Source organism: Monodon monoceros, unplaced genomic scaffold (assembly GCF_005190385.1).
Source record: "Monodon monoceros isolate NGI ecotype Baffin Bay Population unplaced genomic scaffold, NGI_Narwhal_1 Super_Scaffold_15, whole genome shotgun sequence".
Taxonomy (NCBI): Eukaryota; Metazoa; Chordata; class Mammalia; order Artiodactyla; family Monodontidae; genus Monodon; species Monodon monoceros.
The window spans coordinates 86416926-86444875 of NW_021703771.1; the positions used below are offsets into that span (position 1 = coordinate 86416926).

Here is a 27950-nt window from a genome sequence, read left to right on the forward strand (position 1 = left end):
TTTTTTTTTTTGCGGTACGCGGGCCTCTCACTGTTGTGGCCTCTCCCGTTGCGGAGCACAGGCTCCGCACGCGTACGCTCAGCGGCCATAGCTCACGGGCCCAGCCGCTCCGCGGCATGTGGGGTCTTCCCGGACCGGGGCACAAACCCGCGTCCCCTGCATCGGCAGGCGGACTCTCAACCACTGCGCCACCAGGGAGGCCCCACGTACTGTCTTTTAATTTACTAATTTCACTTCATAATTCCTAATCATCTCTCTCTCTCTCTCTCTCTCTATATATATATATATTCTGCCTCATTCTCTTTAACTCCTGCATTCTGTGTAAGGATGTTTCACAGTTATGCTTTGTAACTAGACTACGGTCCATTTGCATTTGTCTTGTTGCTGTGGAGGTTACTCATATCAGTGGTTACAAACACAAGGGGAAAATACTGAAAGGTCTCTGAGTCCTCCCTGTTCCCCTACGCACCACCTGGTACCATACCCTAGACTCAGCTACAGTTAAGTTTGTTTTTAATTCTTCTAGTTCTTTTCATTATAACTCTAAATAATATACATCCTGACCCATCAACCGTAAACAGCATATTTTAAAGGATAAAATTTTACCTTCTCTTTCAGCTCTTAATTTTAAAACTTACATTACTTTTAGTTCTAATGGTGGAAGATTTTGTGACTTTATTTACCCAAGTCATTATTTATAAACTTACATATTCCCTATTGGCTCCCTGCAAAGGGAGATGAGGAAATTAGTATATTTACTCTCTCTCACCCCCCCACCAACGTTATAAGTCTGAGTTCTACTTTTATACTGTCAAGAATTTGCATTCACCTCTGCAATTATGATTACATCTTTCAAACTTTGCCCATAATTGACTGAAAACACTCAGCAGCGTTCACGATATTAGGGGTACAGCAGGTCTGTAGGCAGCTCGCAAATGCCTTTCAGCTGAACCTTTTCTGCACCCGGGTCAGCCTCCAGCTGTCAGCACTCAGATGACTTGGTGTCAGCTTTGGCTTTTACCGGCCACCCGAAGCTCCTCAGCTTCGCCCACCGCGCCCAAAGCCCCCGCCTCCGGAGACGCCCGAGGCCCCGCCCCGCGCCCGAGGCCCCGCCCCGACGTGACGGCTGGCTGCGCGCCGGCGCCGGGAGCGTGGGCTGACCCTCGTTGCCGCGCGCCGTGCGGGCTGCGGCAACCGTCGGCCGTCGGCGCGGCTTGGGCGGTTGTCTTGGAGAAGCAAGATGGCGGCGACGGCGGCCGCGGTGGTGGCGGAGGAGGACACGGAGCTGCGGGACCTGCTGGTGCAGACGCTGGAGAACAGCGGGGTCCTGAACCGCATCAAGGTTGGGCGGGAGGCCGGGGGGCCGGCGGAGGGGAGGCCGGCCGCGGGCGTCACAAAGGGGCAAGGGACGCATCCGGCGGGCCGCCTGGGCTGAGGTCCGAGCTCGCGGGCCACCTCGGGGCCGTCCGCGCTCGGGTCGAGGGTCTCTCCCGGGGAGCTTCCGGGCCGCGCGGCGGCGAGCGGGTGGGGGGGGGCCCGGCCAGCCTTCGTCGGAGGAGGCCGACCGCGGCGTCCGGTGGTCGAGTCGCCCGCTACCCACTCTGGTCCCGTTCCAGGCCCGGTGGTCGAGTTGCTCCCCGCCCCTGGGTCTCCCCCGCCCCTGGGTCTCCCCCGCCCCTGGGTCTCCCCCGCCCCTGGGTCTCCCCCGCCCCTGGCCTCTGCTGCTGGGCAGCGAGCCTCTCCCGCTGGCGGTGACGAGCGGGTGGCGGGCTGCTTCTCGGAGTGTACTTTGAAACCTTGACGCGACCGATGGGCGTCATGAAGGACCGGAAATCAGGATCGCAGCCAGAGTGATGGGTGCTGACAGTGCCAGGGGGACAGACGGTGGGCACGGGGCACAGAGAGCTTGCGCCCCTTCGTCAGGACGTCTCGGGACGCCTTCTGGTCTCACTTTGCACCTGCCTGCTGAGCGTTATCATCTTGCTAGTTTTCCTTTTGCCTTTTGAAATTTCAGCTGGTGAGCTTCTTGTCCTGAAAATGTCCTGAGATCATTTTTGTTCCTTTACCCCTGCCCCCCGCTTTTTTTCAAGGCTGAACTCCGAGCAGCTGTGTTTTTAGCGCTAGAGGAGCAAGAAAAAGTAGAGGTACGAAATCTACAAAGTTTAATGACTGTATTTGTTTATGTTTAATTTCTAATTACTTAAAAGCCACTCTAAAACAGTGTTTAGAGGAGTGTGTAGCCAGGGACAATTTTGAACTAAGGATTAAACTTCTTTACTGTTGGGAGAGGGTCAAGATTATTCTCTTTTCATGTATATTTTAGAGGTTTGGAGTCATCTAAAGAAAGTTAAGGCACCACAACTCTGAGGCCAATAGTAAATCTCATAGATCTCTTTCCCTAGGGGAAATCCAGAACACCTGAAGAAACTGTTTCACAGTAAGTGGGTTTACTGCGGGACCCCTTAGAACCTTTAATATGCTAATATGCACTGTGAATCCCCACCAGGTGGGAGGAATATCGTATGCAGCTTTTCTCCAAGTTATCCGGTCACCCAGTTATTTTATTTCATTTTATTATTTATTTATTTATTTATTTATTTTTTGCAGTACGCGGGCCTCTCACTGTTGTGGCCTCTCCCGTTGCGGAGCACAGGCTCCGGACGCGCAGGCTCAGCGGCCATGGCTCACGGGCCCAGCCGCTCCACGGCACGTGGGATCTTCCCGGACCGGGGCACGAACCCGCGTCCGCTGCATCGGCAGGCGGACTCTCAACCACTGCGCCACCAGGGAAGCCCCACCCAGTTATTTTAAAATCATGTAGTGTTTCTTATGTCAAAGGTCCTGTCACTTCTCTCTGTATAAGTGTATTTAGTTTTTTCTCTCTACGGCACGTCCTGCCACCACCTTGAGTAAATATCCTGGAACCTGCTGTCAGCAAGCGTTACTCCATAATCAAGGCCTTCAGCTTCCTCTATGACAAATCAGCCTCTTCTCCTTCTCACTTTAGACCGAGATGCCTTGCTCCTCTTTCACTTCATGAAGGTTTTCACTTCTGTGTTTTTCCAGACATGTCTTCTCTTAGCTGCCTCTTGTTCTTAGCTGGTCTGGACCCCATGGTCCATATCTCAAAAATCCTCACTACCTCGGACTTCCCTGGTGGCGCAGTGGTTGAGAGTCCGCCTGCCGATGCAGGGGACACGGATTCGTGCCCCAGTCCGGGAAGATCCCACATGCCCCGGAGCGGCTGGGCCCGTGAGCCATGGCCGCTGAGCCTGCGCTTCCAGAGCCTGTGCTCCACAACGGGAGAGGCCACGACAGTAAGAGGCTCGCGTACCGCAAAAAAAAAAAAAAAAAAAAAATCCTCACTACCTTGCCTTCCAGCCATACTTGATTTGGGGAAAAATCTTAAGGGTCATTTAGTTGAGCCGATTAATGCCCCTCCCTGTTTGTGTCCGTCTGCGCTCGAGCGGTCCCCGCGCTGGACTGCTCATGTTCCTGGGTTGGCGGTTCCAGTCTCTGAGGCCCTGAGCTGCTGACCCTGATTCTCGTCTCTGCTCAGCAGCTCCCACTTCGCCTTCACGTTAGCCTCCTACATCACCTGATTCCTTCACTGTTGACAGACGGTCTTGTCTCTCGCTTCACTAGATAATAGAAGCATCAGATCCTAACTTTTTGTGTCCTCCCCCACAATCTGTCACTCATCTCAGAAAAAGCTCCCCTGCATCTGTGTTCATCTGTTTCTCGTTCCTTCCTGCTTTAGTAGAGGCGACTCTATCTTGTCCAAGAATAATCACTTTCTCTGGGTTTTACCTTCTAGGTGTTACGGTCAGTGCCTCTTCTATACGCTGTTAATCTTTGGCCTCTCCCTTTCTGCTGGCTCTTCTGTTGAGCATGGAAACATGTTTACATCTCTCTCAAGGAGAAAGCTGACTCCCTTGACTCATGTTCTGCTTTTTAATACCTCTGCAACTTTTCCCCTCAGTTTTGAAAGACTGTGTCTGTCTTATACCTTTCCTTGTGCTCCAGGCACCCTCTAATTCATTAACATCTTAAATCCATCACTACTACACCTAAGTAATTTCTTTTGCTGCTGTCAAGAAGAATCTCGTAATTGAGTATATCTCAGTCCTTACCTGTCTCAGTCCTTACCTTAGCAAAAAGTAGTTCCTGTAGTAATCAGTAGTTATAGAATGGCTTTAGCCATCATTTTGTGAGTGACAGTATTTAACTTAATATCTTTGCCAAAAAATTAAACTTTAGTCTACATTTTGTAGTCGTTTGGGGATAAATGTATAACACTTAAAATGTTTCATTTTTTAACAGAACAAAACTCCTTTAGTCAATGAGAGCCTGAAAAAGTTTTTAAATACGAAAGATGGTAAGATGTTTGTTGTTGTTTATTTTGTCTGTCTCTGAATTTTCAAATCTTGACTCCATTTGGGAGAAATGAGGAATTTCAGATTAGTTTTTGAAGTATCTGATTCTTCTAGGTTCTCATTTTAAATTGTATATTGTTGTACAACTGAGTTGCCATTAAATATCAGTGGTCATGGGAAATTGTTGGTTACAGCCAATTTTATTGTAAAAAGCTGATTTTCCTGTGAAAAGCAAAACACTCATCCATTTATGAAATGTCACATTGTGTTACTGATAGTTCCAGACCAATGGTCCTAACGCAGAAATGGCAGAACTGAGATGTTCATCACTTCATTGTATTATTCAAGAGAAGAAATTCGTACTTTGAAACATTGAGAAACTTCTTTTCTCCCTTTACTGTAGTTCTCTTACTTCCAGTGTCAGTGAGGAGGCCTCGGGTTCCTAAAGACCCTCTCCCACCTTCTCTTTTGCTCTTTGCAGGCCGGCTGGTGGCTAGTCTCGTTGCCGAATTTCTTCAGTTTTTCAATCTTGATTTTACCTTGGCTGTTTTTCAACCTGAAACTAGCACAGTAAGAATGATGCTTTTTACGTCTGTCTCTGAAACTGCCTTTGATACTGATGGGTTCATTACAAGCTGAACGTTAACAAAATTTGACAACTTACTTAGTTTAATTTTGCATAAAGATTATATTTTATAGTTGATTATCTTTTTCTCAAAAGCCATCTGAGCTGTCAGATAGCTGGCATCAGTGTCCCTGCTTCACATAACTTGACATAAGTGTTGTTATAGAGTTGACTTGTTCTGCTTTAAGCCTATACCTGGTAATGGAGACTTTGAATGCAGAGACTTGGTAAAAGAAATATATAATTCTTAAAAATGGATGTTTCATTCCTTAGAAAAATGGCCTCTTTGAGTTTAGAGATGTCTTTAAGTTCTGAAAATATTTTTCTTTAATCTCTGAAAATAACTTTTCTATATTTTGGTGCATTTATACTTCTTTGTATCTTATTTCTTTCCCAGTTTCAAGGTCTCGAAGGTCGAGAGAATTTAGCCCGAGATTTAGGAATTATTGAAGCAGAAGGTACGGTGGGTGGACCCTTATTATTAGAAGTGATCAGACGCTGTCAACAGAAAGAAAAAGGGCCAACCAGTGGGGAAGTAAGTACAGTCCTGCCCTTTGTTACCTGTTTCTGTTTTCCAGTCGTTGCCTGTCTAGTGCGGCCACGCAGATTAGTGCCTACGTAATGAGTCGGGTTTAAATAAAAAGAGGTTATTCCTTCAAAACAAAAGAAGACATACTCAGAGATTGTATAAATGCACATTTTGATGAAAATTGGAGATGCGGTAGCTCTGAGGCTGCTGCCGCACCTGTCCTGGGGACTGATGCTCAGATCAGGGAGTTCAGGGGCTGGGCTGTGTGGAGCCAATCCCAGCTCCTCCACTAACTAGCCTCCGGCCTTGGTCCTCCTTTGTAGATGGGATGGTAGCCTTCGTTGCAGGCGTCATGGGGCTTACAAGCGTGAGTTAGTCCATGCGTGAGTTAGTGCATGTGAAATGCTGCGAACACTCAATTGTTGCTTGTTACTTTTACTACTATTTTTAAACGTAGAAGGGCTGAATTATAGGCTAGTTAACAATTTTTTGAACTTAAAGGCTTTTTTAAACTAGGCTTAAAACTTTAAGCTGTTGATTTTGCAGTTCTAAACATTTTCATGCTTCTTTTTTTGATTAACCATTGTCTCTCTTATCCTTTCTTTTTAGAAATCGTGCTAATGAGATTAATGGTCTGATTTCCTTTACAAACATTGGTTTTATATAAAGATACTGTTTCATGGATGTAGACAACGTCGTGACTGTTCTAGATACCTGGTTAAATGTGTGCTTTTAGGTCAGGTTGGTCTGTAGGAATGTGGAAGGTAATGGACTTTGGACTTGTGATGCTGGAAAAGAAAACTAGATGTGGATTAGCCCACTGAACTCAGTGAAGCTTTTACCAAAAGTGCATTTTAACCCCCCCTTAAAAACCAGGTTGCTATGCCCACATCTTTTCAGTCTTTTCTATTCATGATTGCTGAATTAATTCAGCTCTTTCTCTATTTCTTTCCTCTTTAAACATTACAGTGACTATGTAATGGCAACTGAATAATCTCCAGGTTCCTCAACTTGAAAATCCTGCATGATGTGGCACCAACCTGGCTATCTAGCCTTACGCCTTGTTTTGAAATGTGCAACCTTGTGCTTAGGCCAGGTGGAGCTTACCTGTGAAGTGGCTTTTGCTTTCTTGCCTTCCCCCTTTTCTCATCTAGTCTGCACCTGAAATGGTACATCCTCTCCCATACCTAGCTGTGCAATGTTACCATCCATGTTCTCTCTTTTTTTTTTTTTTTTTTTTTTTTTTAGTAAATTTATTTATTGGCTGTGTTGGGTCTTCTTTGCTGCGTGCAGGCTTTCTCTACTTGCAGCGAGTGGGGGATATTCTTTGTTACGGTTCGCGGGCGTCTCGTTGTGGAGGCTTCTTTTGTTGCGGAGCACGGGCTCTAGGCACATGGGCTTCAGTAGTTGTGGCTTGCAGGCTCAGTAGTTGTGGCTTGCGGGCTCTAGAGCGCAGGCTTAGTAGTTGTGGCTCACGGGCTTAGTTGCTCCGCAGCATGTGGGATCTTCCTGGACCGGGGCTCGAACCCGTGTCCCCTGCATTGGCAGGCAGATTCTTACCCACTGCACCACCAGGGAAGCCCCACCATCCATGTTCTCTTGACTCTGACTTCGGGGACATTTTCTCTTGTTTTTACTTACTCCCTCTTGGCAGCCCCTGTAATTTAGTGCCTCATCCCGCATAGTTGTAATAGTTACCTGTTTTGTTTTTTAAATTTAATTTTATTATTATTTCTTTTAGACAGCAGGTTCATATTAGTTATCCATTTTATACATATTAGTGTGTACATGTCAATCCTAATCTCCCAGTTCATCCCACCGCCCCCCCCACTCAGTTACCTGTTTTTATGAGAGTCGCTTATATCTATGAATAACGCAGCACCAGGAGCCACTTTTGGAATGTACTCCTGTTTTTATGAGAGTTGCTAGTTGATTTTTTTTTTTTTTTTTTTTTCTTTGAGACAGTGAAGTAAGGAAGCAAGTCAAGGGAAGGTAGAAAGAGTAGATCTTTGAGAATCTCCGGACAGTGTTAGTGTGGCGAGTTGGGAAAGCAAAGTGAGAAGAAAGCAAAGTGAGAAGCAAAGTTAAATAACTCTGGAAAGGAAGCTTGGGGGCATGTTTAAATGTGGCCTGAGTATAGCCTGTTCAAGGTGTTTGGGTGAAATACTCAGCAGGTAATTAGAATCACAAATCTGTTTGCTTTGTGTTTTGGTAAAATTTGAAGAAAATCTAATGAGGATATTTATATTAATAGGAAGAAATAAAAGTGCCAATATTGTATAGTGGTTTTAAATGCTGATATTCTGTTGAGGTATAATTGGTATGTTCATGCTTTATTTTTAAATGTTTTAATTTTAAACTGTGAAATATTTCAGGGTGCACTAGATCTATCTGATGTACATTCTCCACCAAAGTCACCAGAAGGAAAAACAAGTGCACACACTCCTCCCAGTAAGGTGAGTGGGCTAAGGCTCCACGGGGCTCTGCTTTCTGTCTCTACTCTTGTTACAAGTTTTGTTGTTGTTGAAGTGCTTTTTTGTCTTTGATGAAGTATATATTTTAATGTTTATTTATTTATTGATTTATTTAGAGAGTCTTCTAAAACTTTAATAAGCTCCTTTGGGACCATTATGCAAGACAATAGGTTTTTTAAAATGCCATGTAAATATGCTCTTAAATTTTTTTATCAACAATTTATATGTTGAGCCACATGAGATTTTGATCTCAGTACTATACTTTCCATTTTTAAAATACTATATTTATTAAAAAAAATTTTTTTTTAAATTTTTGAAAATTGTTTTGCTTTGATATTGTTTTGAATATTGTATCGTAGAAAGAAATATGCTGTTAAATAACAGAATTGTAGGATATTTGGATTCATTTGGTACTTTGAGCGTTTTGTCCTTCAATTAACAAGGAAATTTATTTTTCACTTATAAATTGCTGTAATTTGAGAATACCAGGCTCCAGCATATAGAATTGTTGTGTTGAATACTGTAGACTTGGAATTGTAAATGACCATGGTTTTTTTATACTAATGAGATATTTTAAGGATTTATAAAAAGTCTATGCACTCTGGTTATATTTGTATGAGCTGTTAAAGTTAAGGCCTTCTGATTTCAGGGATTTGGATTAACGGAGAAAACAATTGTGTGGAACACTTGAATTTAAAATCAAGGCTCTCTGTAATAGGAGGAATGGATAGAAAGGTGGTGGCCTGGCCTGGCTGAGCACAGCACGGTGGATGAACCAGCGCATCTTACCCCAGGGCGGGCTTGGGTCTGATTGTGTTGTGTGACTTCCTCTGACTTCTGTTTGGAGAGGTGCCGTGGAGTACATCCCCGAGGTGGCTCCTGGTGCTGTGTTATTCGTAGATACAAGTTGTGTCTTTTTAAATTAGGTGAACGTCTGGAGGGCAGCAGTTGTGCTGCTAGGTTCCTTGCTTTTCCAGATGCCTGGGCGTAGACACCAGTGAATGGTTCCTGTTGCTGTTTATTGCTGGTTCTTTGATTTTGTTGCTCCTTTTTATTTTTTAGATTTAGAAATCAGAGGAATGCTGTGCCTTGGGAACGAGGCTCTCACGCTGCTGGTAGCTGTTCTTTTTCCCGAGGCCTAGTTAGCCTTTTCTAATAGGGTCGGTTGGTCGTGGAAGCATTTTCCCGTGATGCTCATTGGAGGCTGGAACCTGCTGTACAGGGAGAACGAGGTCGTGAGTGAATCTAAAATTCACTTCAAATTAAGTGCCAGATATAAGAGCCTTAGTAAAAAGAAAGGTTTGCTTTCTGTGAAAATATCTGGCTTTAGAGGGATTAAAATTAACCATATTCCAAAATACGTATTAATACCTATAGTATTGAGTTATTTGGAAGTTCTCTTTTTAGCATATTATTTTCTAAAGCATATTGGCAGTACTAATTTTCCACATATTGTGTGTCTTCAAGATAAAATGTTAATGTCTGTTTTACATATCCGTATGCTCTCTACATAAAAAGAGTTTTAAGCTCTATCATGAGAATTATCAAGAGAATCTTAAGTTTTAAGTCAGGAAATGTTGCTCTAAATACAGAGAAGTGATGGTAATTTTTAAGGTGTCTCCAGGTGGTCCCTGCTTCTGCCACCTTCCGATGGTTTTCAGCCTTGCCTGGGCTCTCAGTCGCGTCATCGGCCCGCGGGCGCAGTGAGCACTTCCGATCACCGTGGCCCGTCTCTAGTGGGGCTGGATGGGGTCTGTTTTAAGACAAGGCATTCTTTTGGCAGTTAGACCTCAGTTCCCCTGTCATCCTACAGGGTCTGGATTTGGGATTCCAGCCCTTGCCCCACCCTTTTCTTGCCCGCTTTCTTCTCTCTCTGAGGTCTTTGAGTGGTTTGGGGGCTCTACGAAGGGCCTACAGGGCGCCTCATTGGTCTGGAGAGCACTAAGAGTTCCGGGAAGTTGGGGCCAAGCACAGGGTCCAGCCCGGCCCTTAGAAGCGCGCTTTGTGTCCTCCCGGGGAAGGAGAGGTGAGGCCAGGGCGGGCCCCAGAGGAAGCTGCCGAGGCGTGCAGGCTGGCTTTCTTAGCGCGCTGCTGGACGGAGCAGGACAGGAGTGAGTCCCCACCCACGGGAGCTGAGCAGGGGCTCTGGTCCCTACGTTGAACCCCGTGACTGTCGGAGGGAGAAATTAAACGTGAGCTGAACCACTTTAGGAAGAGTGTGAAGAAGAGACTAAAACAGTGGATTTCAAAATGAAGCATATTAGTTAGATTTTCCATTTTTAAGAAATTTTCTAATAGGAATCTGTATTGGTTTGGTATGAATTAGTTTATTTTTAAAGATTTATACTTTGTGGTAAAATGTCATTTTATTCTCATGCTCAGATACCAAGGTATAAAGGACAAGGTAAGAAGAAGCCAAGCAGGCGGAAGTCTGGTGCCAAGGTAACGCGGGGCGGCCGAGGAGGAGAGCGGCCTGGGCCGGGCCGACCACCGGCCTCACGCGGGCCTCCTCGGGCGCTGAGTTCCCACTGGCCTAGGGTTACGTTTTCCTTCGAAATGTCACTTTCTTTTATCTGTGATCAGAACATGCCAAAGTCATGGTGACGTAAAAGAAAAAGTAGTCTGACTTCAGTTTTTATCCAGGTGAAAATCATAGTGCTGTATTTTAAAACTCTGCTCTCGGTTTTGCTTTGAGAATTCCTTGTTTTTTTGGCAACAAAAACAAGTTGAAGATACTTACTTTCCTCTTGAATGGATGGTCACCTATGTATTCTTAACATTATGATTTTTATCTGAGGTAACTAGAACATCAGACTACTTTTTGGATAAGTTCCAGTCGATGAGTAAAGGCCAGCCCTGGTTTCCTTCAAGACACTTCTGTTTGTGTTGAGCAGCTCGTCAGCCCCTGCACGTATTAGCCTTTCTGAGCGCTGCCCCACAGCAGACTCATGGGGGCGCCGCTGTGTCACCGCCTTGGCTGCTTTTTCTCCTTCCCAAAAGATCTGAGAATTCGACTAAGCTAGTAGATGAGCTGCTTATAAAATTTAAGTATTGGAGTTCTCAGAAGCATTAATTATCTGTATAGTTCTTACACTTATTTAGAATAAGATCAAGTTATTTAACGTTCAATTGTGAGAATATCACTAGTCCTTGTTGAGCCTGTAGGTTTATTCACTAAGTTGAGGGCTTCCAAAATTAAAGGCTTTTGAAAAATTGTATTTGCTGTGTTAGCTGGCTTTAGTTCTAGTGGTTTCAATGGTAAGTTCCTGTTACTATATTTGTTCACACTATTCTTTATGCACTACTACATGAGAAGACGTTTTTAAATGTATTGGAGTATGTTTGAACATTTACATAGTGAAAGTCTTTGTTAAGTGCTGGGGGCAAGACAGATTTAACATGGGTCCTCACTTAAGCAGTTTATGGTCAAATTGGAGACGTGAGACAGACCTTAAGAAAAATAATTAAGCATATAAACTAGCATGTTTTTTTATAGATGTTTTAAGTCAGTTTCTTGTACTATTTTAAAGTATATTTCGTAATATTAAATTTTAAAAATCTTGTTGGTGTCATGAGTTTTAAAGAAGTTAAAACATTTGAAAGAAGTTGATACGTAGAACCAAAGCCACTAGGAGACACATTTCACTTTGTGTGCTGGACGCAGCGGGGAGGGCGCAGACATCGCCCTCCCTCTGCGCCTCCCTCTCACGTGCTCTGCGGGTGACTGAAGAGGCTGCACAGGCCTTATTCTGGAGCTGCAGGCTGCACGTCGGGCCCCTTTTATTTCACGATTATATTCCTGAGCCCAAAACACTTCCTCAGCAACTTGGAAACCTTTTCCATTCTATTTCCCTGTTCTTGTTTCCAAATTGCGTCTATAAGAAGTCCGTGTTGTACCCAGCGTTGCCTGTTTCCAGCCCAGCAGAGGAGCCGTTAGCTCTCCCTCCCTCTGCCTTCACCTTTTGCCCTGTGCATGCAGCAGGGTCCCAGTACCCTTAGTATCCTAACTTTCTTAACATCTTAATAATCCAAATCCTGAGGTGCATCTGGTCATGGGGGTTGTCCACAGCCAGGCTCCAGGGGGAGCCGTTCCCAGGGTAGGTAGTGGCACCTTCGGGTGGGCAGAGCTGGGAGTGGTAGCCCAGGGCGCCCAGTAGGAAGTGTCTGTGTCTTACTGTTTCTTTTGCCTGCGGGAAGGCACAAGTATTAACTGCTCATTCAGAGACTTCTGGCTGTTTTCAGAGAAGCTATATCCATATCAGAAATAAACTTTAAAAAATCAGTTACATGTTTAACTGGTTTGTACTTAGTATTGTAAGCCCGTTAATATGCAAAGCAAAATCTAAGGGTTTTGAACTAATTTAATTTGAGTAAAAATAAAAGTTACGTTTCTTTTTGTTATTGTTGTAGGACAATAAAGGATGCTAGAAGAGTTAGAATACAAGATGCATAAATATTAGATGGGAGGGCATTTCTTTAACGAGTTAAACATTTTAAATGTGCATTAACACTTCCAAAGTATCACCCGTAATAATCTATTTTGGTGTGAACCATTTTGTTGTACCAAGCACGGTGCTAGTTGTCTGAAAAAAAAAATGCATTTTATTTATTACAACAGACTTTTGGTAGGCTCCACTAAGGTTTTTACCATTCAGTTGAAAAAACTAAATAAGGTATTTGATGTTTTCATTTGTTTTTAACACGAAGCTGTTTTAATCATCACATGAAATGTAGCATGGAAGGTTATCCTTTCTTTTCATAATCGATTTTTAGGTGTTTTAAAACTGATTTGTGTTGAGGTGTTTTTTTGCTTCAAGTTCTTAATAAATGACATTTCTAAATTTGTTCCTTGTTTTCAAAGTTCTGGGATAAGCCCAGCTTTATGTTGATTTAGGGCATTGATGGGGATCACGTGTTGTGTACGTTTGGGAGCGTGTGTTTCCGCATCTTTTGCGGTTGCCTTCGGGTTTTCGAGCTGTAGAAATGATCCCCGAAAGTATAGTCTCACCTTAGGGTTTTCTAGATGAATAAAACAGTATTATTCTGTACACACACACACGCACACACACACACACACACACACACACACACACACACCACCCCCTCAATGAAGGAATGCATGTGGGTGAACAAGATGCCAGCACTTGGCCCATAACCCATAATTGTGCCAGGCCTTCTGCTTCAGATCCCAGACTTCTTGTCCGCTGAACCTGCGAGCTGGCTGCACAGGGTAAGAGAGCAGAGCCGCTGGACAGAGGGTAATCTTCAGGCCGATTTCACAGCCAGACATTGGTTCTCATGTGCATCTGTGGGAATTACAGATTGTTTATACGGCATAGGGATAGCCTTTCTTTAGAAAAACTGAGTTTTTAGAAAGAGGGGCTTGTATGTCTGTTTTGTGGTTTTCAAATTCCACAGTGTTTACTTTCTAGATAAGTAAATTAAACCTTTAAATATATGTGTGTTTTATACACATATACAATGGTAGTAAAACTACTTTTCTAAAGAATTCATTAGTAAGTCATGGGTCACAAACTGTCTTTGGCGGAGTCGGGGAGGGGAGCTGCAGGCTGAAGTATGGGCGGGGAAGAGAATTAGAATTGCACAAGTATTTTTGAATACTTTTGCAAAACGGGGATGTTTCTTTGGTTTTGCTGTTCCTCTGTTATGAACAGTGCAGATTAAGCCTTTAGTTTAGAAAAACAAAATTATTTTTTCCAGGTTTTTAAGACATGCTACTGATAATTCAGTTTTTGGCTACTGGAAAATTGGTAGTTATTTCTCTGTGAAACTTCTTTATGACGCTGATTTGCTGTTAATCTAGAAATGATTGAAATCTTGAATGTGTAAGTATACTAGTAGAAAATTAAACACACACTAGAACTTCCTTACAGTTTGGCTGTAATTTACCATAAAGCTTATTAGCCCTGGGGTCCATCCAAGGGAGTAAGTGACTGCTGTAGTGCTGTGCAGTAGGCCTCCTGATCTGGAAAGACAAGACTTTGTTATGTTTTATTATAATTACCTCTTAGTTCCTAGGGCAGCTGTAACAAAGCACCACAAAGTTGGTAGCTCGAAACAGCGGAAGTTTACTGTCTCACGGCTCTGGAGGCTGGAAGTCTGAGATCAAGGTGTCTGCGGGATTGCCTCCTTCTGAGGCTGGGACTAGTGTTCCCGGCCTCCCTCCCGGCTTCTCGCAGCTCGCAGCAGTCCTTGGTGCTCCTTGGCTTGTAGACACATCGCTCCAATCTCTGCCATCATGTTGACGGGGCTTTCTCCCTGTGTGTGCCTGTCCTCTCTTGTTGGGACACCAGGCGTATTGAGTTAGGGGCCTGCCCGCCTCCACTGTGCCCTCCCCTTAACTGGTTACATCTGTAGTGACCCTACTTGTAAATGACTGCACATTCTGAAGTACTGGGTGTTAGGACTTCAACTTCCTTTTGGGGGGATGCAGTTTAACCCATAATAACCTCCAAGGCTTCTGAGGTTGTCCAGGGAATGAATTCTAAGGCATTGTCATAGGAATTTTTTTTTTTTTTGGTTGCATTTCTTTCTTTTAAACAATTCTTAATCTTAGCTGTTTAGATTTATCCTGAGTCTTAATTTGTCCACATCTAGGTGATAGAGACTTAAGTAACTGAAGTTTGTGTACGAGACTTGTCTTAAGCCATGATAAAAGTGTTTTAAACAGATCCCAGTCTATTTCAATTTCAGTTATAAGAAATAGACCTTATTTTCACCAGACCAGTTCTTCTTCCTGTGCTCTCAGTATCAGTGGACAGTCTCCAAAACTGAAACAGGGGGAGCCGTTCTTAAATCTCACTCCTCTCGCAGTTCCCGTATTAAATCCATTACCAAGTCCTGCTAACTTAACCTGTATGTACTTGTCTGAACGGTCCCGTCTAATTAATCCTTATTCTAGCTGTCAGTTTCCTCATAGGCAAAATGGAACGATATTGTGTCATTCTTGTCAGCATTATTATGCCAGCTTTACAGATAAAGAAATGGAAGCATAGGGAGATCAGGGCCTTGTGTAAAGTTACATAGAAGAGTTGGGATTTACACACAGCATCCAGCTGCTTCTACAGCTCTAGTTAAATCCCTTGTACCTTTTTTTTTGGAGTTTTACTCAAACAGCCTCCTAACTGTTCTCCTCTTTTAAGGGTTTTGGCTCTTCAAGTTTGTTTTTTACGTAGTCACGTGATCTTTGTAATATGCAAACATGACTCCTCCGTGAAATATCTCTGTGATCTGGGACCTTGTCTTGCTTTATTCTGCTGAGCCTCGCTTTAGCTTCACACTTTAGCAGTTCTGAGCTCTCTGTGTTTCTTGGTGCATATCCGTTGTTTCTCAGTTTTGTGCCTTTACTCTAGCTAATCCACTGCCTAGAATACCCTGTCCTTAACTCCTGTCTTCAAAGTTCTGTTTATTTTTAAAACTCAGCTTAGACATCTTTACCACCAAGAAGACATTTTAAAGCTTTCTTTTTTTTAAGTTTGTATTTGGTGTCTCTCTGTACCCCATGTGTATCTCCATTATTAAACTTACCATTTAAAAATCTAAAAAATAAAAAAATAAATAGATCCCAGGGTATATGCGTCGTGAGTTGATCTGCTGTTGCTCAAAAAATTTGGACTTCCTCCCTGGAAAATTGCTCTTAAAGTTTTGCAGTACTTTTGTTTCAATCTACAGAATGTTTTGATAAACGCTTCTCCTCTTAGTGTGGATTTTTTTTTTAATAGTAAAAAATATTCGGAATTAAGTTTAGTGAATTCATTACTAACCCGGTTAGGTAATGGGCTTTTTGATAAAAAATGAGCCATGGTTACGAAGTGATGACACATTCCTATGTGATTTAGAAATCGATTTTGACAGCGCTTCCAAAGCAGATTGCGTGTTTTTAAAGTTTACTCCATAGATAAGTGGAGCTATAATTTTAAAACAAATTATTATTTTAAAAGATACGTACTGTGTTGAACATCGTAATGTGCTACTCCATGAAACTTGTCTTCCTGAAACTAGTCCTTTGTTCCATAGCAAGACTAAAACCTGACAAAAATAATCAGGGTTCTGTATTGGTTATTAAGTTCAGATAGTTCATTATATGGACTTAAATTACGTTGCTGTGAATTCATGGGGAGGAGAGACTTTGTTGGAATAATGATTGTTTCCTGTGATGTGCTTTACATTTGCATTTGTCCGTTTCATGTCAGGTGTCCTTTTGAATTTTCTCACGGATGTTTTGAAGGAGACAGTCTTTCACTGTCTCAGTGTCTGTAATCATAAATGTGTTTAAACAGCACAAGAATGCAGGGTATTTATTTCCAAATGCATATTCCTTTGAAAAGATATAAATCAATTTTTAAAATATTTACAAATCAGAAATTATAACGGGCATGAATATACTTAAGAAATACATAGGTGGATGGTGCTTCTCTATAATTGATAATAATAGGAAAACTTCAAGAAAGTTATTGGGAAATTTGAAAATGTGTCTGCTTCTTTGAAAATATCCTATGTTGTCTAAAAGGGTGATAACTTGGTATTTATTTCTCCAGACATCTCTTTTTACAACCATTGATGTATCTGTATTAATAACATATGGAATGTATAGCTCTATACAAGGCCTTAAAAATTGTATAGCATATATCTTACCTTCTGTCAACTAATCATGGCCTCTAATTAGTGTAAAACTATTAAGTGTATATCTTACTGCATAGTACCTCCTGTCTATACACAGATTGAAAGTGCAGTCATCCTTAGTGTCTCCTTGAGTAATTTCTAACCCGCATTATTACCACTTTTCCCCAGCTGCCCATCCCTTTTTTCTTACCTCCTGGTAATAATTTGACTTGGAAAAGACTACTGTGGTTCAATTCTTGAGGAAATTCATGCCTGAGAACATTAAATTCCTTAAAATTACATAGTTAGTAGCCGAGTATGGACTACATTACACATTCCGTGTTTCAGGAGAGTGCTCATCTCACACACTGCGGCATCTTAGGCAGCGCTGCTCTCTGTAGTGTGAAGGCTGAATCTTGGGAAACTGTCATTTTTAACCCCTAAAAACTACAGTTTCATATGACTCAACCTAATAGCAGAGCATAAGCCTTTAGAGCTAACCTCTGGAATCAGACTTTGATATCCGACGCCTTTACTCCCTGGCTTGACAAGTGACTGCAGTGTCTCTACATCTCCTTTTCCATTTCTGCAGAGAAAACAGAACCTGCCCCACACACCATAAGGTTATTTTGAGGATTAAAATGAGGTAACACATGGGAAGCATTTGAAGACTTTCCATAAATGTTAGCTACTTTTATTATTGCTATCATGATATTTTGGTTTTGTTGTTATTATTTTTATGTTGTTGACATAGAAGTGTCTAAAGACAAAAAGAAATCTGACCAAGGATAGAATAAAATTAGGTTGTGAGGGTTAGGGCTACCTGAAAACAAGAAAATACAGTGTGCAGTATATTTTCTGCTAACATCACCAGATCAGTAGGACAGGAGTAAAAATGCTTGAGAATTTTGTATGTTGGTTTCAGATATATAGAAACATATACATCAGTACATGCATCGATGGACGTTGAAGGGAGGTGTGGAATGGGGAGTTACTCTGAAAGTCTAAAGACCAGTGATAAAACTAGCAAAACTTTACTTTAGAAATGTGAACGGTAAAGGCGGCGGCATCTTTCACCTTGATGTCCACTGTATTTGGCACTGGATGGAAAACTAGTTTTATTGACGACCACTTTGTTTTAATGCTTGGTTCATTTATGTGATGAACTAATGATAATGAACTAATCTTCCTTATATCCTTTATTAGTAATGCTTTTTATTTGCGAGTTGAAAACATATTAAGGTAATTTATGAAGCAGTGATATATATGTAAGAGGAAATGGGAAGGTTTGTGTATAAATGGGCTAGGTAAAGGTATTTCCATTTAGGGAGGGAGGAGAGGAATGGTACAAACATGTTTGACGTTTTTCCCCTTCAAAAGTTAGTTATGCTCTGAAGCCTGGGGATGAACTGGTAGGTCCAGGGGGGGTCCCACTGCACCTCATGCAGTTGCAAGACCCCACGTGTGTATGCGCGTGCATACACAGAATTGCGTATGTTCACGTGATTTTTTTTATTATTTAAGATGTCTTATTAAAGTTTTATTTCGCCAAGGAGACCTTTTCTCTTTCCCTCTCTTTTTCTAGAAGGCCAACAATGATGCTAGTCAGAGTGATACCAGTATCTCATCATCAGAACCAAAGAGCAAAAGTAGTCTTCACTTACTGGCCCATGAAACAAAAATTGGAGCCTTGTTAAGCAACAAAAGTCTAGATGTCAAAGACAAAGCTGGTCCTTGTCCAGATGAAGATGATATGGAAGGAGATTCTTTCTTTGATGATCCCATTCCTAAACCAGAAAAAACCTATGGTTGGTGAGTAACCTGTGCTTTTATATTATCAGACTAGCGGCTTAAAAATAGAATTTCTAAATGTTTTATGTTTAAGAAATAATGAGCTACCAATGGTTCTGTAATTAGTGAATTTGTAAGTCTGATTTTGTGTCATTAAAGCCTTTTATGTTGTCAAACAATTCCAAGTTTTGAAGGACCTAGATGTTAATGATTTCAGCAGGTAGGTTTGTACTGAGTGCCTGCTGTATGCCAGGTACCGTTTCAGGTACAGGTGCAACAGTGATGGAACAGGCAAAATCTCTGCTTCCGGGAGCTCATACTCTGGACGGCAGCAGCAACAAGTTAGGAGTCCCCAGGTGCTGTGTCGCGTAGATGCAGCCCGTGTTACAGGAACTGAGAGAGCGGAACGGCGGAGGGCGGGAGTGTGGGTATGGAGGGCGGCCAGCGCTCAGTAGCTGTCGGAGAAGGCCCCACCTCAAGGGCGAGCTTACGGAGGGGAGAGCAGGCCAGGTGTTGAGCTGGGCTTCCGGAGCCCTGCACAGGCGGAGGTGAGGGGTGCGGCGGGTCCGAGGAGCTTGCAGGAGGTGGAGTCGGGCCAGGGGCCGGGGCCACCGCAGGACTTGGCCTGAACCCGAGGGGCCCGGAAGCCCCGGGCTGTGAGCAGCAGCGTGACTGCTCCCACTTGCGCAGTGACAGGGCCCCCTGGATGCTGGGTCTCCAGGCGGGAAGCTCTTAGGGTTTTCCAGGTGAGGGGTGATGGCGGAAGTGGTGAGCAATAGGCGGTAGGGGATGTATTTTGAGTTTGGATCCAAAAGGATTTGCTGGTAAGTGTGCGAGAGGAAAAGCAATATCAAGGGCAGCTCCAGGGTTCTTCCCAGGCTGAGTAACTAGGAGTTTTTCCAACTGATCGAGGTGAAGAGCAGGGGGAGCGAGGCTGGATCGCGCAGGTGAGCCGCGCGGCGGTCCAGAGCTCACTCTCGACCAGCGAGTTTGAGAAGGTTGTCAGTGGAAAGGTGAAGCCTGTTTTCGGGTGTGGGTGTGGGCATTCAGGGAGAGGTCTGGGCTAGAGGTGACAATTAGGGAGTCATCAGTCTTGGCTGAGGTCACAGCCGGGAGACTGGAAGAGGTCACCAAGGAAGGGGCACTGCAGCGGGAAGGGGACCCAGAGAACCGGAGGGAGAGGTGTCCTTGGAGGAGGAGGCCCAAGTGAGCAGCTGAGTTAAGTTCTGCTGAAAGTCGCCCTTTGCACTTAGCCCCGATGCCCCTCGCGGGCGGCCCTGGGGCAGTGTTAAAGGGTTAGCGTGGGTTCAGGAAAGCCTGAGGTGAGAGGACTGTATGTGGCAGAATGATTTCCTGATGAGTTTTCCTGTACAGGGTGCAGAGGGATGCGCGGTGGCTGGAGAGCGGGCACGGGGCTAGAAATGTTAAACTACGAAGAACAGTAGCACGTACGTGTGTTGATGAGAATGATCCGCTTTTAAAGAGGAAAGATGAACGAAGTAAGAGCGGGAGAGGGGAATTCCTGGAATGCTGCACCTCCGTGCCGGCGCCGGAGGAGGTGAGAGGGCGCCGGGCCGGAGGGCGAGCCTGCGGGCTGCTGGGCACTGCCCCGCGTCTGCTGCAGGCTGGCGGTCAGGGCTGTGTGCGGAGGTCAGCTGGTGGCGTCGTTTGCGGCCCGCTCTCCGGGGCACGTCTGGGCTGTCGTGCTGAGCTCGTCAGCTTCTGCACTGTCCCTTGCCTGCATCTCTGGGCCACGGAAGGGGCTTCCGATAAAATCCCCGACAGTGAAGCCCGTGAAGTGGAGCGGTTTAATTTGTGAGACATCACACGCAGTTCTAGAGAGGGAGAACTTCCCGCGCGAATCTGCAGTGATTCTTAGTCTGTTTTGCCTTGCCAGGTGTACTTCATGATTTTGAATCTGTGAAATGTGTATTCTTTATTTCCCAGCTCCTGTGTTGCCTACAAGATATATTCAAGCTGCTTGTGTTTTAATGGCAGAATGTAAGAATCCCATTTAACTGTGCACTTGTTTCTTGCTAGGAGAAGTGAAACTAGTAAGCAAGTAGGAAGCCTTGCATCGCTCTCGGACGCCCCCCCCCCTAAAAGGTGGACTCAGCTCCCTTACTGGAGCTCCCTCACTGAAAGACTCTGAAAGTGAGTGTCTGGGAGTCCCTAGGTTTGCTGACTGAAGACGTGGGCTTCGAACGCTGATGAGGTTTCTCTCTCATTAATTAAGCAGTGTATGATCATTGTTTTTTCAGGAAAATATATGTAAAATCATAAAAATAGCCCATAATTTTACTACTCAGTGATATTTTGTTAATATTTTATATTTAAAATTTCTTTTGAGCATGGTCATATTCTCTATATTGTTTTGTATTCTGCTTTTCCTATGCCATGGAAACGTTTTTAGGAAATTGACTTTTTAACCATCTTCTATAATAAATAGACATAATTTTTAAGCCATCTCTCTTTTTTGGACATTTAAATTGACTTATGTAGGATTTACTTACAATTAATTTTTAAAAGTTTGTTTCACAGATTCTGTAGATACCGCGGTAATCATTGTAAGAATGTTAAAATACTATTCTCCCTTTAGGGATTTGGATCAGCTGTATCTTTTTATATGCAGCAGAGGTAGGGATTGTTAGCTAGACATGGAATGGCTCTCCTACTGCACACAGATGGTGACAAGACCAAGGATTTAAAAAGCAAAGCCTTAAACATGTAATCATGCAGATGAGCTTTGTACACTATATCATAGTAAATATAGGATTTAATTGGCAGAGTGTTTAGAGTATAACTGTGCCTCTTTGAGTAGATCTTTATTAGGAAATTGCTGTGGGGTTTTGCATAATCTTGTAGTACTTGCTAACCATTTTGTGTTATGTGATACCACTGTAGTAGGATTTCTTGGGGCACATAAAGTAAACTAGCCATGAGTCTGTTAATTCGGCCCAGTTTCCCTCTTCTTCTCCTTTCCCGTGGTATTGTCACCTTCAGTGAAGGAATCCAGAGTGTCATGATCATGTCACTCTTAATACTGACTAGGAAATAATGATTTAGAGAGGGCCTTGAGAACTGGGCACTGAAGAAATAAAAACCAATGAGGAGATAAGTTTGGTAAATGAAATAGCGATTAAATTGAAGCAAAATTTAGAAGTTCAAAGGAAAAATAAAACTGATGAGAATAATTAACTGTAGTCCGTGAATTCATACCCAGTAGGGCTTCTTATAGAAGGCTGATATCTGATAGTTGGGTAGAAAATGATTTTGATGGTCAGGTTCCAATAAAAAGTAGTATGGCTACAAAAAGGATATGTAATAGTGTGGTTAAAAAAGGGATGTGTGATACATAGTGTAAGCGTATTATATTGTGTAACGCATAATAATGCATAATGTAGTGTAATTAATCACAGTTTGTAATTTTCTTCTCAGTTTTTGGTTATGATGTATCAACAAGCCCTGTACTGCAAAAAAAAGTTGACGTGGTTTAGAGACTATTATATTCTAAAAGTCAATTTAATGTGACTGTTTTTTCCTGTTCACAGGTAAAAGGGGAAACACAATTCTGAAAGATCTTAAATTGGTCAATGATAAAATCGGATCACTTGGTTTAGGTCAGTAGATTTCCAGTTGCAGTATGGACTGCTTTAAGGCGATTATTATTATTATTTTTTGCGGTACACGGGCCTCTCACTGTTGTGGCCTCTCCCGTCGCGGCGCACAGGCTCCGGACGCGCAGGCTCAAGCGGCCATGGCTCATGGGCCCAGCCGCTCCGCCGCACGTGGGATCCTCCCGGACTGGGGCACGAACCCATGTCCCCTGCATCGGCAGGCGGACTCTCAACCACTGCGCCACCAGGGAAGCCCTAAGGCGATTATTTTTTAGAATAAAATCTTAAATGAAGTGTCAGTCAGCCTACCGTGAGCACCTCATGCACAGATGGTTGGACGGTTTTTATGTATCCAGGGTTACTGTGTCGGCCAGGGGTGGAGGGAGTAGTAACCACAGCGGATTCTGTCCTTGTGGGGTTTAAACCTAGCAGGAAGATGGGTGTCAAACAGGTGCCTTACGGGTACTTTGAGTGTTAGAAGAGTCAGGCCGCAGCCTTACGGAAGTGGGGAGTAGTTTGACTTAGCCTAGCCTTGGCGATGGGGGAGCCTCTCCCAGGAAGTGACTGCTCTGTGAGACCTGCTGGGGCAGGCAGAGGGGAGAGCCTGCCGTTCGGACCGCGAGCATAGTGCGTGCCGAGGCAGAGGCGCTTCCCTGGGGCTGGCGGAACGTGGTCCGGGCCCCAGGGAGTCAGTCTGACGGGGATGGACGTGTAACAGGAACTCGGGGGTGTTGTGCCCCGTCCTGTGGCCTGGAGCAGCAGCGGGAGCGGTACTCCTGCAGCAGGAGAAGCCTCCGAGTGCCCTGGGCCACTTGTGGGCACCGTACCGCCTTCAGAACCTTGACGCTTCTGGAATAAGGCTTTAGAGCACAGTTTAGTTTGGGAGACAAAAATATTAGTCAAAGGCACTCATGTTCACAGACAGGTGCTTCACATGTGTAAAGCACGAGTCGGCAAACTCTTCCTGTAAAGGGACAGAATGGGTATTTTAGGCTTTGTGGGCCACACGTAGTCTCTGAGTATTCTTTGTATTTTTACAATCATTGAAAAAATGTAAAAGCCATTCCTAACTTGCAGGCTGTAGAAAAACAGGTTGTGGGCGGATTTGGCTTGCAGGACAGGCTTGTATGTGTGACCAGGAAGTCAGAGGCTAATGTTAGGCTCCAGCCCACTCTTCAGTGACTATTTTGTCCTTGAATTGGCTACAGAAGCCGGAGGAAGGTGGGGGAGTGGGTGGTTAGTTTCCCCCAAATCCAAACTGCAGCCCAGCTGTTCTTTTTGGTGATGCCATATAATTCAGTAGTGTAGTTTTTGAAGGGAATGTGTGTCTAGTTGTAGGTAAATTGTGAGGTGTGTTTCTATAAATATAACACATATGTCTTTTCTTAAACTTACCAGGGACTGGAGAGGAAGATGACTATGTTGACGATTTTAATAGGTAAGAAAAATGGTTGGACAAGAAACACATAAGTTGTAAGCAGTTTCTGAACAGGAAAGTATGACAGAATTACGTTGGTGCTTATTTTAGTCTTTGATTCTCTTGCTCATATTGATTGAAGGTGAATGAAAGATAGTTAATCCAGAATTATACATCGGACTTTGAAGCGTGTTTTTGATTTTACATTAGAATCAGAACATCTGTATTATGTGCGGGGAACTTGATAAGAATAAGAAAAGGAAGTAACATTGAAGGATCGACTCAGAAGCCAGCAGAAGCAGTTAGGCCACTGGATTGTCAGTGCTTTCGTTCTCCCCTTTCTGATCTCAGTGGGGGGAATTGTCTACATTCGGCTTAAACAAATTGCCCCCTCAAGTGGTTTTTCTGATTCACGTGACATTTCTTAATATTTTGTTTTAGGTAATTTTTTTATATATGTAAAGAAAATATAACCTATGACTTGGCTAATAATTAATTTGGAAGTAATATTTGTTGTAGATATGATTAGAAATTTTAAATCAGAGTTTGAGAATTTTATGTAACTGATAGTTTTTTTCCCCCAATTTAGAATTTGTGTTTACTTCCTAACATACAGTTTTTTGAGAGATGAAATTTTTAAAATCTGGGTTTGCTTCTTTCATGCCATGGTGACCGTAGTCACTAGTATGAAGCGTAGTGCTCTCATCTGGTAAATGGACTGGACTGTTTCTGTGCCCTTGCTGAGTTATTTTAAGGCTCCAGTGAGATGAGATGTATGGAATTAATGATGTGTAATAGTTTATTCTATTTTATTTAAAGAATTAAAATAATTACGTGAAAGATTGAAGAATGCTAGTTACTCTCTCTAAATGTTTATATTCAAAGTTCTTATTTTTCTTTTTTTTCCCCCCTGAAATTAGTACCAGCCATCGCTCAGAAAAAAGTGAGCTAAGTATTGGTGAAGAGATCGAGGAAGACCTCTCTGTGGAAATAGATGACGTCAATAGCAGTGATAAAGTATGATGTTGTGCTTCTCCCATGGAGTGCTATCTGTGCCTGTTGCCTTGAGTTACTGTAAAGCTTCAAAACTTTATACTTTTTGCAGGGCAGGATTAGAAAGGCAGACTTAGAGAACAGATGTGGGACACAGGAGGGGAAGGGGGGAGGGTGGGATGAATTGGGAGATTAGGTTTGACGTAAATACACTAGCATGTGTAAAACAGATAGCTAGTGGGAACCTGCTGTATAGCACGGGGAGCTCAGCTCGGTGCTCTGCGATGGCCTGGGGGGGGGGGGGGGGGGGGGGGGAGGGAGGTCTAAGGGGGAGGGATGTGTGTACACGTAGGGCTGATTCACTTTGCTGTGAGGCAGAAACTAACACAACGTTGTGAAGCAATTATACGCCAATAAAAAAAAAAAATTATACCAACGAGGAGGAAAGCAGTTCCGTAAAGTTTACGACGGAGTTTCCTGGTCCAAATCTAAAAAGAACGTCTGTAATGAACGTGTAAAATTGTTTTCAGTTGTCGCCTGCTTTGTTAACCGAGTGCTTGTGAAATGCTGGCGTGTTATTACTGGGGCTTCAATTGCTGTGGGTGTAACTGGGCCATGGTGGGTCAGGATGAGAGTCAGAATCGACCACCTCAGGGTGTAGACACTGTAGGCAGGAGGTCCTTTTAAGAGACGTCAGTATCGAAGGTTTGTGTGTATATAAGAGCCCTGTGAACGCAGGAGCTGAAGCAGAGACTGGGGTGTGGAGTGTTCTGAGCAGGCAGGGAGACAAGACAGCAGAAACGGGGAGTCGGTGTGAAATTAGGCGTGCGTTTTGGAGTCACATTTGACCTTTGCTTAGGCAGAGAGCAGATACCTAGGTGTATGATAGATCTGAGATGTAAGGGAGCATCTCAGGATCAGATATCAGTGCCCACGGTAAACTGGGGGTGAGTCTGCCTTTGAGGTTGTAGGTCGCTACAGCCTGGAGGTGAACCTTGCTTTCCAGAATGAGGAAGGACTCTCCAAGTGCTTGTGACTGTCAAGGACTATCATGTAGGGAGAAGGCCTTTGAGAGAAGCAGCATTTTATAATGAATCTGGGCCCGCGTTCCTATTCTTTTATGTATGTGCTTTCTCAGGCTAGCTGCAACCTTTAATCCTCAGTTTCTTTATTCGTGAGAGGAGGTGTCAGTGCCTCCCTCACAGGCTTGTTCTGAAGGTTAAGTGATAATATATAACGTGCCTTCTCTAATTCCTGAGACGGTATAAGTTTGTAATAATTTGTCTTTCTCTTTTTACCTTATGTCATCCTAAAGAGGCCTGAAAATGTTGCTTTAAAGTTACGAAAAGAGCTACAGATGGGTTATTTTAACAGCCAGTCTTCTTGTTCGTGTAGAGTTCAACTGTTAGCTCAGCTTTCAAAAAAATCTCAGAAAAGGAAGAAGAAAGTGAGGGCGAGGACTTCTGCCTGTGCAGCAGTTTGTAGAGCATAAGACGGCGCTTAAGCTACAGCGTAGATGTTAAACATTGTTTAAGACTCTGCTTGCATCCTGACACTAGTTCTTTTCTTTCTTTTGAACAACGAAGCTTGATGACCTGACACAGGACCTGACTGTGTCCCAGCTCAGTGACGTTGCGGATTATCTGGAAGATGTTGCCTAGGCGATGAAAGAAGGAAGTATTCTAATCGGCAAAGGGACAAAGGACTCTGATCAGTTCTTTTTTTTTTTATCCTGGACAATCTCTCTTTGCTGGAATGTCTGCTCCCTGTTGGTGCCTGTGTTCCAAAAAGATTACAGATATTAAAAAAATTAACTGTTGGGCTTCCCTTGTGGCGCAGTGGTTGGGAGTCCACCTGCCGATGCAGGGGACACGGGTTCGTGCCCCAGTCCGGGAAGATCCCACGTGCCGCGGAGCGGCTGGGCCCGTGAGCCATGGCTGCTGCACCTGCGCTTCCGGAGCCTGTGCTCTGCAACGGGAGAGGCCACAACAGTGAGAGGCCCGCGTACCGCAAAAAAAAAAAAAAAAAAAAATTAACTTTTCATTATACTAAACAAAATACTCCTATTTGAGACCATGCGTGGAAGATTCAGTATTCTTAGTTTGGTTTAGGTGCGTGCTTCTCTGTGGAAGTTGATTACGCTCAAATTCACTACAAGGAGCGAGTCTGTGAAATGCCAGTATAAAGCGCGTAACGAAGGCGCCAGTAAAGCCGTAGGGTCCCAAAGCTCCGCGTGCGCACCTGTGGGGCAGCCGCCTGGGGTCAGGCACTTCGGCAGCAGGTGGTTCGTCTGCAGTCAGCGCGTTCGGCAGCAGGTGGTTCTGCAGGTAGTTGGCAGGTGGCCTGGGATTTCTGCCGTCCTGAAGCCCATCACTGTAAGTTACATTTGATAGGTTGACTTTATTTTATTATATTTCCTTCCGTTTGGAAGGTTTGTTAGACCATTAAGGTTATATTAAAATACTCGTGTGTGCTACTTAGTTTTGCTTGTTCTAAAGATTAAAATCCAGATGTGGTTATGACTTTTGATTCATGGGATTGTCTCTGACAGCACTTGCAGTCGCCACGCTATGTCCATGTAAGAAGCTTTATTCACAGGTTCTCCTTGTCATAGTCATAATTTATTATTTGTAAAGATGCCTTGAAACATATTAAACACCAAAATGCATCTGAAACCATTAAGCAGTGCTTTTATTTCAGATCTATAAGTTGGTTGTATTAAAATCCAAATTGGACTGTAACAGTAGTAATGGCCTAAGACCATATCCAGTTTGACGAGCTTTATGCACTGTACATAGTTTCATTGTAACCCTTAAAAGTTGAGCCAATGATAGAATTTCAGGCAGTCTCGTTTACATTCTATCCATTGTGCTGCTATTTATGTAGGTTGCTGACATTACTGATCCTGAAGTATCAAAAAGAACAATTGGAAGTGATGCATGCATGTTCATGTTGATGTAAGTAAAGCTGTGATTGTGTTAAATTTTGTACTTTTTAATTTCAGTTAAATTAAAGCTTTATATTGTCACCTTTATTAATAAAAGGAGCAAATTAGACCTAATTCATTGACCTCAAGAAGTGAACAGACTTTGTGGTTTGTATAATGTTAGTTTTTCATTGCATACTAGTCTAAACATTTCAGAAATATTTACTAGGCTCCGAAATGTAAAGGGAAGTGATCATGTATGGATCAAGGTTATGTGACATTAGAATCTGATTTTATACAATTTAAGTGAAGCTGAGCCATGAACACCAAGAGGAAGCAGGACAGAATGTGGGCCAGGGCAGCCTGGGAGCCGCTCTGCCAAGCTGCCCTCAGTCTGTGGGCCGTGATCTCAGTCTCGGTCAGGCTTTTTGTTTCATGTGAGGAAATAGCGCCGCATGAAGGTGTAGCCTGTTGCTAAAAGTCCCCCAATGTGCTCGCTGTAAAATGTATTTCCTTGGATGTCATCTCTGTAAAAAGTCATTTTCTATAAAGATTGTGGTTCTGTTCTGGCCCTCTGGAA

The 27950-nt window shown here is 43.5% G+C and overlaps 1 protein-coding gene across 1 annotated transcript; it reads left to right on the forward strand.

Annotated features, from left to right (window-relative positions):
- The first annotated feature begins 1139 nt into the window (after positions 1 to 1139).
- On the forward strand, positions 1140 to 27950 carry FGFR1OP (FGFR1 oncogene partner). The gene is given in 14 exon segments (XM_029223467.1): positions 1140 to 1342; positions 2091 to 2144; positions 4324 to 4378; positions 4858 to 4946; positions 5399 to 5536; positions 7906 to 7986; positions 10387 to 10446; positions 18212 to 18438; positions 20458 to 20509; positions 20511 to 20571; positions 21969 to 22037; positions 23433 to 23472; positions 24372 to 24468; positions 26031 to 27950. Coding segments are annotated over 14 exon segments (1200 nt in total). The 5' UTR covers positions 1140 to 1240; the 3' UTR covers positions 26106 to 27950.